This window comes from Cebidichthys violaceus, unplaced genomic scaffold (assembly GCF_023349555.1).
Source record: "Cebidichthys violaceus isolate CVI_PGR_0920_01 unplaced genomic scaffold, fCebVio1.0.p SCAF_4, whole genome shotgun sequence".
Taxonomy (NCBI): domain Eukaryota; kingdom Metazoa; phylum Chordata; class Actinopteri; order Perciformes; family Stichaeidae; genus Cebidichthys; species Cebidichthys violaceus.
In genome coordinates, this window is record NW_027176594.1 from 11,380,000 (window position 1) to 11,393,832 (window position 13,833).

Here is a 13,833-nt window from a genome sequence, read left to right on the forward strand (position 1 = left end):
TGAAGAGCTGTTTTGAAGCTCAAAGTCGGTGTCTCCAGCTGTCACCACCTCGGCGGTGACGACACCGCCTAACTCTAAAAATGGGCAAAGAGCTGGATCGTAGGTGGGGCTGTGGCAGCGTGTGAAGCAGCAGAGCAAACAGCTGGCAGATAGTGCTATGAGACAACACCCACCTGTCAATCAAAGAGGCAACACCTTATGATTATGCCTAACTTTAAGCCTTAATATGTTATAAAACGGGTAAGTTAAATAAAAATTCCCCCTCCGTACAGTTATCAGTAACGGGGATATAAGCTAGAGACCAAAACCTTTCTTTCTCTGGGTTGTAAACACAGTGTTTCCCCTCCCATTATATTAGGGGGAGCCCCAACCCCCCAACGGCACCCTCTGCCCCCCCTTGAAGGTCTAGTTAATTTGGTTTAATTTTATTTTCTATATAGCGCCAGATCACAACAGAAGTAATTTAAGTTTCCCTTTCCTATAGAACAGGTATATACCTTATACTTTTATTAAACAAACTAAATATGTGCACATACACACACAGACACGTGCGCACACACACAGGTGAGCACACTCCCACCAAACAGTTTATTTTGGCTGTAAAAGTTGTTAATTTTAACATAGAGGTCTATGGAGATTGACTCTCTTTTGGAGCCAGCCTCAAGTGGCCATTAAAGGAACTCCAGTTTTTGGCTTTATATTTCAGCACCGGAGGTTGCCGCTTAATTTTATTACAATTTGATATGATACGGCAGATACCTGAATATTACACTTTATGTTATTGATGAACAGTCAAACAATGGGTATTAATATGCTACTATACCAACCCTCATTGGCCACTTGGAAGCCTTTCAGCCAGATTTTGTAACCTGTCTAAAGGGATACCCTACTATTCAACCACAAGAGCAATAATTTTGAAGTGGGTTGAGGTCAGACCAATCTCTGAACCCATCGTCTATCGGTCTGATGACAATTTAGCTTCTGGGGGCAGTGTCCAATATTTCGAGGATTGCGGTGTAGCCAGCAAATATCCAGGCCAAGACTTCCACTTTCGTGTGTGAGTTGTTCAAATTCCCATTAGCAACTTGAGATGCAAGAAGAGAGTTGGAGTTAATAGAGGATGTCTACGACTGGATGGTTTCACAAGTTGCAAGTTACAAGTTACAATAATTTTTAGCCAAAAAAAAGCGAAGTCATCGTCAGCAATAGCCAATGTATTCTTCCTCTTTTACTCTCCACACAGACTGTTCCTACATGCAACAAAAGCCTGCTCACACCTGATTGGTCAATACATGGAAAAACTTGCGTGCATTTATCTTCAGTAGACTCAACTACTGTAACTATGTTTTTACAGGTCTCTGTAAAAAGTCAATCAGAAAGCTGCAGCTCGAGTCCTCACTAAGACCAAGAAAGTGGATCACATCACTCCAGTTCTGAGGTCTTTGCACTGGCTTCCTGTCCAACAAAGAATTGACTTTAAAATGCTGCTGTTGGTTTATAAAGCACTGAATGGTTTAGGGCCAAAATACATCTCTGATCTGTTGCTACCTTATGAACCATCCGACCCCTTAGTTCATCTGGGACCGGTCTACTTTCTGTTCCCAGAGTCAGAACTAAACATGGAGAAGCAGCGTTCAGTTTTTCTGCTCCACATATCTGGAACAAAGTCCCAGAAAGCTGCAGGTCTGCTGAGACCCTCAGCTCCTTAAGATTGAAGACTTTTCTGTTTGCTGCTGCCTTGAACCAGATTCAAGGATATTAATCAATTTCCTGCATTTCTGCATTTTACTACAGTATTTTATTTCTTACACTGCTTTTTAGTGTTTGAATGACTGTTTTTAATGTTTCTTAATTGTTTTTAAATCTCCTTTTTTTGCCTTGTGTTTTGATGCTTTTAATGGTTTTATCTGAAGCACTTTGAATTGTCTTGTTGTTGAAATGTGCCATACAAATAAACTTGCCTTGACTTACTCTGTCTACAAACTTCTGATCCCAAAATCTTTTCCCATTGCATATACAAATATCTGTTTGTAGAGATTAAGGTCAAACTAGTCAAGTTATTCCATACCAAACTGGGAACACTTCTTCATGGGCCATGCTTTGTATTACTGGGACATAAGGGTGGGGCAATCGCTTTCATTGTCAAATGCTTTGGATTATTGTGTCATATGTGTTTTGGTTTAGTTTGTTTCCTATTTTATTTTGAAGTTCCCAGTCCTGTTTGTTTGACTTCCTGTCTTTGTGGTTTTCCCTACTTTTTTCTGTGGATCACCTGTGTTAGATTTGTCTCGTCAGCCTCACTCTGTTACCTTGGGTACATCCCAAGTCTCTTAATTGTCATTTCCTCGCTCCTCGCTTGAAGTTGTTCTGCGCTGCCATATTGACGGCCGTCCCAAAGCTCCTATTTAGCTCAGAGGAGCGAGGATCGAGGAGGGATCTCCGAGGAGCCATGAGCGAGGGCGCACGAGAACAGCCTTCCAGGAAGTGTTTGAGTGGCCGACACGCTCCCTCATTGTTCATCTGTTATGTGATTGGACGCTGCAGCCGATCGGACTGATCAGATGTTTTTCAACATGTAAACAGTGACGACAGATTGCAGATTAGACTCAATTTGATTAGTTTTCTGATTCACCATCTGGTTTAAATATATGTTCATTGTAGACTGAACAACAAAAGATTTGTCTTTTCATGATCTGATATGTCTCTCAACTTTTATTATGAATACAGTTAAAGTCAGAGAGAGCTTTTTAGATAATTTATCATCATTTCATTCAGTCACGTGAGGCTGATCATTCCTGAGTGTCGGGTTTGATGAGTTATATCATTTAAGAGAAACCATAATCATATTCTGGGTTATTTAATAATGACGTCACAATCACAATTTCAAAATGTACATACGCAAATAAGTCATAAATAAAACAAACACGTTCTGCCGTAGTAATTGGTCCTGCGCTTATAAACAGGACACAGAACAGTTTGTTAAAGAGGTAACAGACTACAGAGAGAAAACACCTCTACAGTGATGATTACCGTGTCTTTATTAGTTTTTACTATTATTAGTTACTATTATTAAGTACTATCATGTGACGGTTCAGAGGAAAGGACGTCTCATGTCTCTTAAAACATATTTCCTTGTTTCCTCTCTCCTCACAAGGACGCAAGTGAGGGAAACAGGAATGCAATTAAGAGACTTGGGATGTACCCCTTGTGTTTCTTCCCCCTATTAGCTTTCAGCCTGCCCTCCTATCTGCCCACCTGTGTCTTGTTGTCTGATTAGTTTATTGTGCATTTATAGTCCTGTCTTTTGTCTGTTGGTGGTCGGTTCATCTGCTACTTTTCTGTTTGTACCCCTCGTGCAGTTGTCCCTTTTACCTGATTCTGTTTTGTTTGTCATTTTGACCATTTCTGTTTTTTGGATTTCAGTTACTCACTTTTGGACCCACCTGTCATGTAGGTTTTGTTTTGAACATTTCTTGAAAATCATGAAAATCACAGGTTTCTGCTCCTTGGGTCCATCCTCTGTCTGTCCTTCAGACCATTACATATTGTGGTTTGCCTACGCTCAGCCCTTTTGAGCTGCATCAGGAAGGGCATCTAGCATAATCCTATGTAAAATCAAAGGATGTGGATCATAAAATCAGATTTCCATACCGGATCAGTTGAGGTCTGGTTTACCAACTAGATGGAATGGCGATCCCTTATGGGAACAGCCAAAAAAGAGTTGCAACTGATGATGTTTTATGTCATGTATTATTCTGGAATTATTCAATTTCTAGGTTTAAGTTTAAAAATTCTATTTTAGTTTAATTTGTGTGATTGCATTGCTATTAGTAAATCAAATCATTTAAGTTGTAGTGAATCACTCTGATAATGGACATCTGGAGGAAAGGTTTCAGGGATGTGTTGTTTTTGTGCATCACAAACACAGCAGCTGAAGTCACCACACAGTGACCATAATGATGTGCCTGCTGTTCTCCTTTTGGGATCCATGTTGCTGTGTTGAGCACAAAAGGGACTTAATTACGTCAGTGCTCTTTCCCCTCTCCCACTGAATTCTCAAGGGTGACTTTTAATTGCAACAAGTAATTCATCAAGTGTTCATCCAACCTTTCTGATTAAATTTCAGGTCAACTGACTATGGAGCAACGTACCAGAAGTTGAATGACAAAGTAGGATCGAAGACAATACTCAGTTATTTGTACGTGAGTCCCAACAACAAGAGAAAGGTATTGTTCTACTTTTATTATCTTTGCATTTGATAGATGAATTAATTGTGTGCATTCCTCTGTCACTTACGGCAATGTCAGTGAGATGCATTGAACACAAACACTGGAAATAAGAACTGGACGTGGTTCATGGATCAGTTGATTTCCTTCTCTTGGCAAATTATCATACAGGAACCTTAAGCTGCTTTAGCCTAACTACCCTTGCTGCTTCCTCTGCAAGCCGCTATTGCAATCCGTCTGCACCCCAGCTCCTCCTCCTCATGCTGTGTCTGACTTAACGTTATTATGTTGTCATTTAGGCCGGCTCTGTTCTGTACCCTCTGGGGGTCTTTGATGCTGCTTTTCCTGCCTTAGGCTTTTTACATAAGCGCATGCTTGCGGAACAAAGCTATACCACCAAATATATTTTACTGCAAATAGAAATGAAAGTTTTCTTTGAGTAAAGTGTTCCTGACTCAATTACAATGTTTGTTGAGGTAATAAATCAAGTGAGAAGCAGGGTCATTATCTTATAGACTTCTGTACAATCAGACATCCGAAAGAATGCCAGTTTAAGTCACTTCAGCATTGGCTTCACTTTTCTGACCCGGAGGCTGCTGCCTGATTAAGCAGCACTTCATTTATTAATCCACCTGGACAGTTAGCTGGGAGCAAAAAGAAAAACTCTCCAATTTCTAAAATGAATAACTTGGCTATAGTCCCTCTTTTTCTCCCAGAACTACATCAATTATAAGCAAGACGAAATGGGGAACAGACAGAGATGGGTTCATATTTGCAGCCATTCTTTTTCCTTAGTTTGGGTCAATTCATGGTTAGAACCATCCCGCTCGGTTCCCTCAATAGTTTCACCTTTCTCCCCTTACACCGCTCTAATCCGAAGCGGTCATTTTCTGAGAGTTAATTATTGTCAAATATTGAAGATGAAACGCAGCGGCACCTCAGATCAGAATCCCGGCTGCCCTTCCTGATCCAGTTAGGTGGTCTGTCAGTGATTGGGACATCCCTGCGGTCGGTTAAAGGTGAGGAGCCAGCTGATGAGACAGAGTAAGTGAATGGAGCCTGAACATAGAGGCTACAGAGGGAGGCTGGAATGTCCTTATGTTGTTATCGGGGGAGGGTTTAGAATTTAGGAATCGAGCCGACGACGATACGCGTGGCAATAAAGAGGAGAAACATAACAATAGAAACACATCAGTGAAGTGATAGATACAGAGATAAAAGAGTATATGCTAATAGAGGCCAAGCAAATGTAAGGGGGATTAAAAAGTAATTAAAAAGTACAAACAGTGCAAGAATAATTATTAATATGGATACTATAAAATACAAATTGAACAAATTCATATGCAGATTGTGCATAAGGCTAACATAGCCAGTTAGTCCAAGCAAAAGTTGTTTAAAAAGTGCAAAAACAATGAATACTGTTGAGAAATAAACATACAAATATGCATTTTGCAATAAAAGAGAAAATGCCTTACCAAACCTTTTGTACTTAAACAAAGCCATCTACATATGCTTATTATTTTTATAGATACAGATTATTTTATATATATATATATATATATATATATATATATATATATATATATATATATATATATATATATATATATATTATCATATGCCAGATTCTGTATCTTAATGACTTTTATCTGTGTGACACATCCAGGGTGTATTTTTCTTTCCTTTACTTTCCTTTCATATTAACATGTGATTCAGTTATATTCACATATTTCCTTTATTAAGTAGAAGTTCTCTGGTATCCTGACCCTACTTCCGGGGACTGGGACACATTATTTCCAAGCCCCAATACTCTGAAAATTGTCCCATTGGACCAAAAGCCTTTCTGTGCAACAAACAGGAGGACATGGTTTATTGTTATGAAGAACATCATCTGACCTTTACAACTTTTTTTTCTCTACTGGCCTAGGCCTGACCCGCCCTCTGCCTCTTAATACTCGTTGCCTTTGTTGGTTGGGTTGGGGTAAGGTTTAGGTACGAGGCATGATTAGTCAGGGTTAGGTTGAGAATATCAAGGTAAACCAATCAGATGGAGTATAGTGCATGTCATGCCTTGGCTGTCATTCTATTCTTTGCATAGGGAGTGTTTATTTTTGAAGCAATTGGCCTTCGCAGCAATGGCCGTTTGTTTTTGGAACAGGGTTTCCCACTTCTAATGAGCAGTCAGAACAACGGCATGGCACCTTATCACCAACGCTGAGCCCAGTGAGTGAGTTGGTGTCCCAAGTGAAGGAGTTCAAGTATCTTCTGGTCTTGGTCGTGAAAGAGGGTAAATAAAGCATTAAGTCAACATGAGTGTGGCATCAGCAGTGATCCGTTCCAAACATGGTCACGAGTTTTGGTGTCGGAAAGAATGAGTTCACTGTAACAAGCGACCTTAATGATGGGTTGGCCCAGCAACTTCTATTGCAACCAAGTTTGCCTGCAACATTTAGATTGGATCTCACATGACCTGAGAGGAATCAAGAGTGATTGTACAAGCTGCATATTTAGTTTGGAAATCAGAATGTTATTAACTGAAATGCTAAGTCATGTTGGAATTTGTGCCTGTGACTTAAGAGTATTGCAATTTGGACAAGAGGAAGCCATGCAGGCCACGGGGTTGTTGTTTTTTTTGCAGACCAACAACTGCTTAGGTTGCAGGTGAGACAATGAAATATGATCAAGGAAGTCCAGTTGGAGTAACGGATCTTTGTGGCCCCACTCGAATGAATAAGGGGGCTGCAGTTTTTCATGGATGGCTAAAGAGTGCCTGAATGCAGCCTTAGCCAACCCAACTGAATTTCACAATATGCCTTTCTATACATGCCTTTGCATGTTCTAAATTATCGCCACAGAAAAAATAAAATTGCCTGTCCGTAAAGAGGACTCCTTCCTAATGGTGAATCGAACCTGGATGGATGAATGTAATGATTGAAAGTCAGTAAGTTTTTAATCATTTCTCAGCTGGTTTTAAGTTGGATGAGGTGACAGAGGCAAGGTACTTATGCAGGCTAAAAGAAATTAGAGGCAGCACATTCATAAATTATGAGTGTTAAAAGAAAATTCTGCGCTCAGGTCCATTTGGATCCATTTACTGGTTTCATTACAGCCCTGGGCCATTAGGTTTTTTGGGCATTTGTGTTTTTTTTTGTCTTTTATCCATGTCCATTTTGGGTTTATATAAGGGGGTAATGGGTCCAAACATCTTTGTCATTTTAATCTGTCATCATTTTCTTGTTAATCAGTGTGCCAAATCAACAAAAAGGTAATAATTAAACTTGATTAAGACACCACATGAATATTTAAATCTCTAACAGATCTGTAATTTAAGTGAACAGTCACACAAGCAAATTCCAATTATCTATGCCTTACACATGTTCACACACGCTCTCTGGGTCTTATTTCTCCCTCACATGCAGAGTATCCCCATGTTGCCAAAGCTTGACATTTGTAAAAATATAAACAAGACTAAAAGTCTACAGCTACACCAGCGGCCCCATGAGGCTATCATAATTACATGCATGTCAAAAAAAATGGTGTATGGATGAAAAATAAAACAATAACTTTGCTATTGTCAGGTTCTTACCACAAGTCTGATTAATAATGTGATGGTGACGTTTAGGGACCTATTTGTTAAAGACTGCGGTATTGACAACCTCAACATTATCTATTCTTTTATCTGTACTTTTTAATGTGTTTGTGTAATTTATTATCACACTGCAGAAACTCATCTGCTCTCGGTGTAGGGTTGAGTTCCTCCAACTAACAGTACACACACACACACACGCACACACACACAAAGTTAAGTCAGCAAGCAGAGAGGCCATGGTGGAGACAGTGAAGTGAACCAGGTGAAGAGATCAATTACTACGACACTAACTACGCTCTCTACTGTTACAATAACATATGATAAAATATCAGTGAGTAAAAACACAATACTTTTTTAATACAGCTGTTTATGAAACATGAACATGTAAACAAAAGTGAAACCTTTTTTAATTTGCTCTGTCCACAGTCTCGTTCACCACGGCTGTGTTTACAGTACAGCACGCTAACTTGTCTGTCTGTAGTCTTACTGTTTAACCCAGCCCTCCTCCCTCTACCATTTATAGTATAGGTATAGGGTCATATGTTGATGTATGTTGTAAACATTGCTGTGGCTACTCTAGCAGCTCTCTAACATTTTGTTATATTAAAATAGGAATAAATTCAAATCCTGGTCCTTTTTAAAAAAAAGAAGGAACTATTTAGTCATGAAAAAGAACCAATAAGAGTATCGATAAAGAACTGAACCGATAAAAGAAGTATCGATAAAATACTATTCATCCCTAACCCTAGTGGCTTGACAGAGGCAGTAGAGGAGAGGCTGTTACCTCAATCAAAGGTGTTCATCCTCTGAACGATGTTCATTTTAGGACATCTCAGACTCACAAGTAAGTCAATCTCTAAACGCTTCACTCAACTAGAGACAGAAGACAATCTCCTTGTTTTTTGTTGTTAGAACTTTTAGTTTTAATGGACTGGTTGTTCTTTTTTATACCCAAATGAGCTGTATTCTATTCTAGTGTTAGTTGTAGAACTGAACATGTTGCCACACACTCAGAACATTCCCCTGGTGCTCTCAGTGACATCTAGAACATCTCTTCCAGTTCATTGTCTATGGAGCAGTTGATGAAGTATTTTAAGATTGTCTTAGACCAGAGGAATCACATATATGAATTTTGAAAATGGGCTTTGTTCCCATTTAATAATGCAGAAGAAGAAATGCCTGAAAGTAGGGGAGGGGCGGTGTATCGCTTTCATCACCGTCACCGGTGTCATCTCTAGATGAGCCGCGCCCAGCTCATGGCTCATGTGTCTTTTGCACAGTACTGGTCCAACAGCGTCTCCACTGCATATTTTCAAACTATTGTGTGGGTTAAGATGTGAAAGGTTATGTCAGCTTTTGGTTCCTTCAGAGATGTAATCTCTTTAAAGTATTATGTAATTCCCACTTTGGCTGTGGCGAAAACATAAATAATAAAACAAGAGTAAATGTGTGAAAAAATGGCTATGTTACAAACGCTAAATGAATGCCATTTAATTTACATTATGGGTCTATACTTCATTTTCATTCTTATTTGGACCCCATATAATAAACAAATACATTTGTTCTTTCTTAAGATATGTTCCCTTACATATGGATATCGGTGGAATCATGTTATGTGAGGACTATTCCTTTTAAATTTTGTAACACCATGATATTACACCATCACTGTAAAAAATCCCCAAAATACTGTGACATAAATATTTCTTCATATTGCCAACCCCTTCATGAAAGCCAAAGAAACAAGAAAAGCCCATTGTTTAATGTAATTAAACCCAAATGGTGTTAAATGTCAATGCAAAGTATTTCTTCACACAACCAACTCAGCAATCACATGAACGCTTGCAGATCTTAAACATGGTTATCTTTCCCCATCTCTTGATTCATCCCATCAATGCTTCATTAACAACTATCATGCTTGATGCTTGGCATGTAATGCTTGCCGTATTTGCATACTAGTAATCTACCACATTCTATAAACAAGGTCACAGTAAGCATGCTAAGATTTTAGTGTTAAGCTTAGCATGCTGACAGGTTTGCATGTTAACATGTTTACAGATGGTATGTTAACGTGTTAACAATTGCTAATGTTTATGTTTAGTCTGCCTTCAATCAGAAGCTCGTGGTTTGATCCCCAGCTCCTCCAGTCCATGCCAAGACACTTAACCCATGAATGTTAGATAGTCCTGATGGGCAGGTGGCACCTTCCATGGTAGCACCTGCCATCAGTGTATGAATGGGTGAATTATGTAGTGTTAAAGCACTTTGAGTGGTCGGAGGACTAGACATGCGCTATAGACGTACAGTCCATTTATCATTTCCATTAGTATACAGCATGCTGTTAGCATTTTAACATGCTACATTAGCATTAATATCGAAGTAGAGGTGAGGCTGACAGGAACTAGTTTTCGAGGTATTTAGTCACTAAACAAAGGGCTGGACGTGAACATTTTAAACTGTTGTGGTATATGAACAGGAGATCACCAGAGAAATTATTTTTATGTTTGTTAGTAGACCGTCCATATATGCTATTTGGGCAGCCTTGTCATGGGAACATTTGGGAACCCCTAGCCTAAGCGTTTATCTTGTGTGGACAATGATTGTGGGCTGCAAATCCAATGGCAATCCACCTAACAAATGTTGAGATATTTCACCCTGGTTCGAAGCGTGAGTCCGACTGATGGAAGGAGATTGCCATCCTAGTGTGGCTAAAATCGGACACAAGGTAACATAATTCAGAGAAACAGATTTGAAAACAAACATGGATAAAAGTTTCTCACTCTCAAATACACACACACACAAACACACACACGCACAATCTCTGTTCTTCCACCCACATGCAGTTCATTCCGAGCACACAGCTTGCATGTTGGTGAGGGAGGGTAGCAGGGACTGCAGGTTTGTCACTCTCGTTGTCACCCCCGGCATGGCGCCATGTGACTGCTGCTAGTGGCAGACAAAAGCCCCTCTCTTCACTCAGTAGTGGAAGTAAATCAGGCCTCTGTGGCTGCAGGGTATAGAGGGTGTAAAGCACTGGAGAACTGAGGGAGGGGGGGCATAAGGAGCGAACGAGAGAGAGTGAGTAGGAGATACAAGAGGGGGAAGAGACCACAAATAAACTGACAAAGGGCAAGTGAGCATGGAAAAGTGGAGAGGGGAGGAAAAAAAGTGACAAAGCAAAAAAAGTAGAGCAATGGCCCAGGGGTCACCCATAGAGAAAACAGTCTGACAGCACAGCAATTACATCAATTTTCATACTGTGGCTTCACACTGAGCCCGTACATGAGAAAACGCATCTCGAGTACACATTAGGGAAAATGATTCAGGGTTTTAGCTTGAGATTTTGTGTGAGAGCACATTATTACAGTAAATGGCTGGGGATGGTGAGTGCTGGTTAAAAAAACAACAACTGACAGTCTCCTACAAATGGGTAATGCCTCTAATGGTTTGAAAACAAAGAGGAATTTTCCAGAGGAAGCATATGAGTGACAGATGGATTCAGTCTCTGCTACTTTACACTGTCTGTGAGCTCTCTTTTAGGAATACAGAACTGCTTTTTTCTCAAGAACGTATTGACTAAAACAGCAATTGCCGGCCTTAAATGTTTTCCCGGCAAAGGCCTCAATTGTATTTGTGTGTGTCTGCCTTCTCGTCTGTATGTGCCTGCATGTGTTTGCCTGCATGGCGTTCAAAAACAATTACGACCTTGTGTGGCTCAAACGGCAACGACGGGCAGGTGGGTGGAATATGAATTCACCTCAGATGGGGCCTCTCCCACTGTCGAGCTTCAAAGACTCTTGTTTATTGTCTCACTTCTGGATACAAGCTCTGACTTAAAAGTGAACTTTAATATTTCATATCCCCGAACTGTCCACAAAATGTCAGAGACAAAGAAGTCTACCAGAAAGACAAACAGAATCTATTAGAAAAAAGAGGGTGTCCAAAGACGTATGATGCAAATACTTTGAGGAATTTCATACATAAACTCAATATTATATTACATTGAGGCCTTTCTCTGCAGTAGCGGTGAGCGTCACTGTACGGAAGGTTAGGCTTCATATATATTCAGTATAACCAAAATATCTCTCAAGCTTTTTTAAATGGATTTGACAGGTTTACAATATTTGCCTTTGCTTGGACATTTTCCATTAGGTTAGATTGGTGAAGTCTATCCTATAGTTGGCTGATCGTTGAATCATGTTTTCTTTTCTTTTTTTTGCTCATTGATCCATATTGTCATTTGCGAGATTGGCTTCCATTCTTTCCACACCAGACAAAAGAGCTGAGACATCGATATAAACTATTTGTCTTCTTGACTTGGCATAAGAATGTATTCTATAATAGGAAGTGTTCCATCCATTTTCTCCAGGCCAGGCGCCATGAGGAGGCAGTGCTGTTTGTTGTGTAAGAGGTGTGTGTTTGTGGGTGCGCCGCTGTCCGTAGGACTGAAACGAAGCGGAAAGATGGACACTCAGTCACAGCAGAGAAATTATTATGGTCCCACAAATTTGGACGGTGCAACTTAGTCTACATGGGGATTTATTCACGCACAATAAGGAGATTGAAACACATACGTTATTTTTTTTTTAAATTAACAGTATTATTAATTGTCCATTAATACCTAATTGACTATATATCATGATTTATTGGGGGAAACAAAGCAATTATGTGTAAAATCAGACATTTACAGATTCACTGTTGAATAAATGTTAAAAATGTCTGACATGTCTTGTTTTGTAGACACTTTTTGATCTTAACTGCAGTGACAATTACCTTGTGTTTCCTGTGGCTACTTCACATTAAAAGCCACCAAGACTGCTTTTTTTCCATTATGACAAGAAAAACTGCCTGCTGTGAAAAAGCCTATTAAATAAACTTTTTGACCATCTAGTAAATTGAATCGAGCCTCAAACAAATATGTCAAACACCAAATTGAAAGAATTTGAGTGCTAGAAAAATTCTAATGTGTTAAAATGTCTTGAAACATTGGTCACAGAGAATACAAAAGTAACTTTGGTGCTATGACATATTTTTAATGTTTGCACAGTATTACAATTAAATATTTAAACAGGCAGTCAAAAACATTTTGACAGGTTTATGTAACCAGAGTTACAGACACATACCTGTTAGTGTGCTGAAAATTGAAATGCCATGTCAGTTCAGAATGGGCTGAAGTCCGTTACTGTGTACTTCTACAGGAAAACATTGTAGTATTACATTTACCTGACAGAGAAATATAAAAATGAAACTCCACCTTAAACAGACGCTAAGTACATTTTAGTACATTGTGCTGGTAATGCCTCTATTTCACTCTTCACTTGAAATAAAGATTAGAATGCAGGACTATTACTTTGTGGTATTTTCAGCTTTACTATCACTAGTTTATAATTTAACGTCAGCAAAAACGTTTTGAATATTTTTTCTACCACTGCAAATACCAATATTCCCAGTTAGCACGACAACGTTTGCCTGTGACCCTCAAATTACTTAATCCAACCATGAAAAAAAAATTGGTTTACGGGAATAATACCAGGGGCCAACTTTACTGCAACCTGGGCTTATGGCCCCTAACAGCTATAAATGTATTATAATGTTTAGAAGAAAAAAAATAATTTAATCACGTTACTATTACTCTACTAACTCATTGTACCCTGAAATAACTTACATGGTCCCAAAGCACTTAAAAGATATGCAACTCAACCGTATACTACTGACTGTGAATTTATACTTATATACAGTGTATAATCTATACTAAACATTGTAGTACTACCTTTACCTGACGGAGTGACTGTTTACATTGCAGATTCAGATTTGACTCGCACAATATAATATAATGAAAATATGATGAATTATTATAAACTATATATACAGTATATATATGGACAAAGACACACTTCACCTCTTAATTAAACAAGTAAAGAGTCATTACGTCACTCCAGATGTAGCAATACCACCTGGTGCAGGAACAACATTCTATCAACACATCCTTTAACTGCACAACGCGGAAGGAAACGAAGCAGG

The 13,833-nt window shown here is 39.1% G+C and overlaps 1 protein-coding gene across 4 annotated transcripts in view; it reads left to right on the forward strand.

Moving 5' to 3' along the window:
* The window catches only part of sorcs1 (sortilin-related VPS10 domain containing receptor 1), a 174,476-nt gene that overhangs the window by 99,676 nt on the left and 60,967 nt on the right, over positions 1–13,833 (forward strand). For all 4 annotated transcript variants that reach the window (XM_068726874.1, XM_068726871.1, XM_068726873.1 and 1 more), the window contains exon 3: positions 4,127–4,226. In XM_068726874.1, the coding sequence (XP_068582975.1) occupies positions 4,127–4,226 (100 nt within the window). The remainder of the gene's footprint in view (positions 1–4,126; positions 4,227–13,833) is intronic.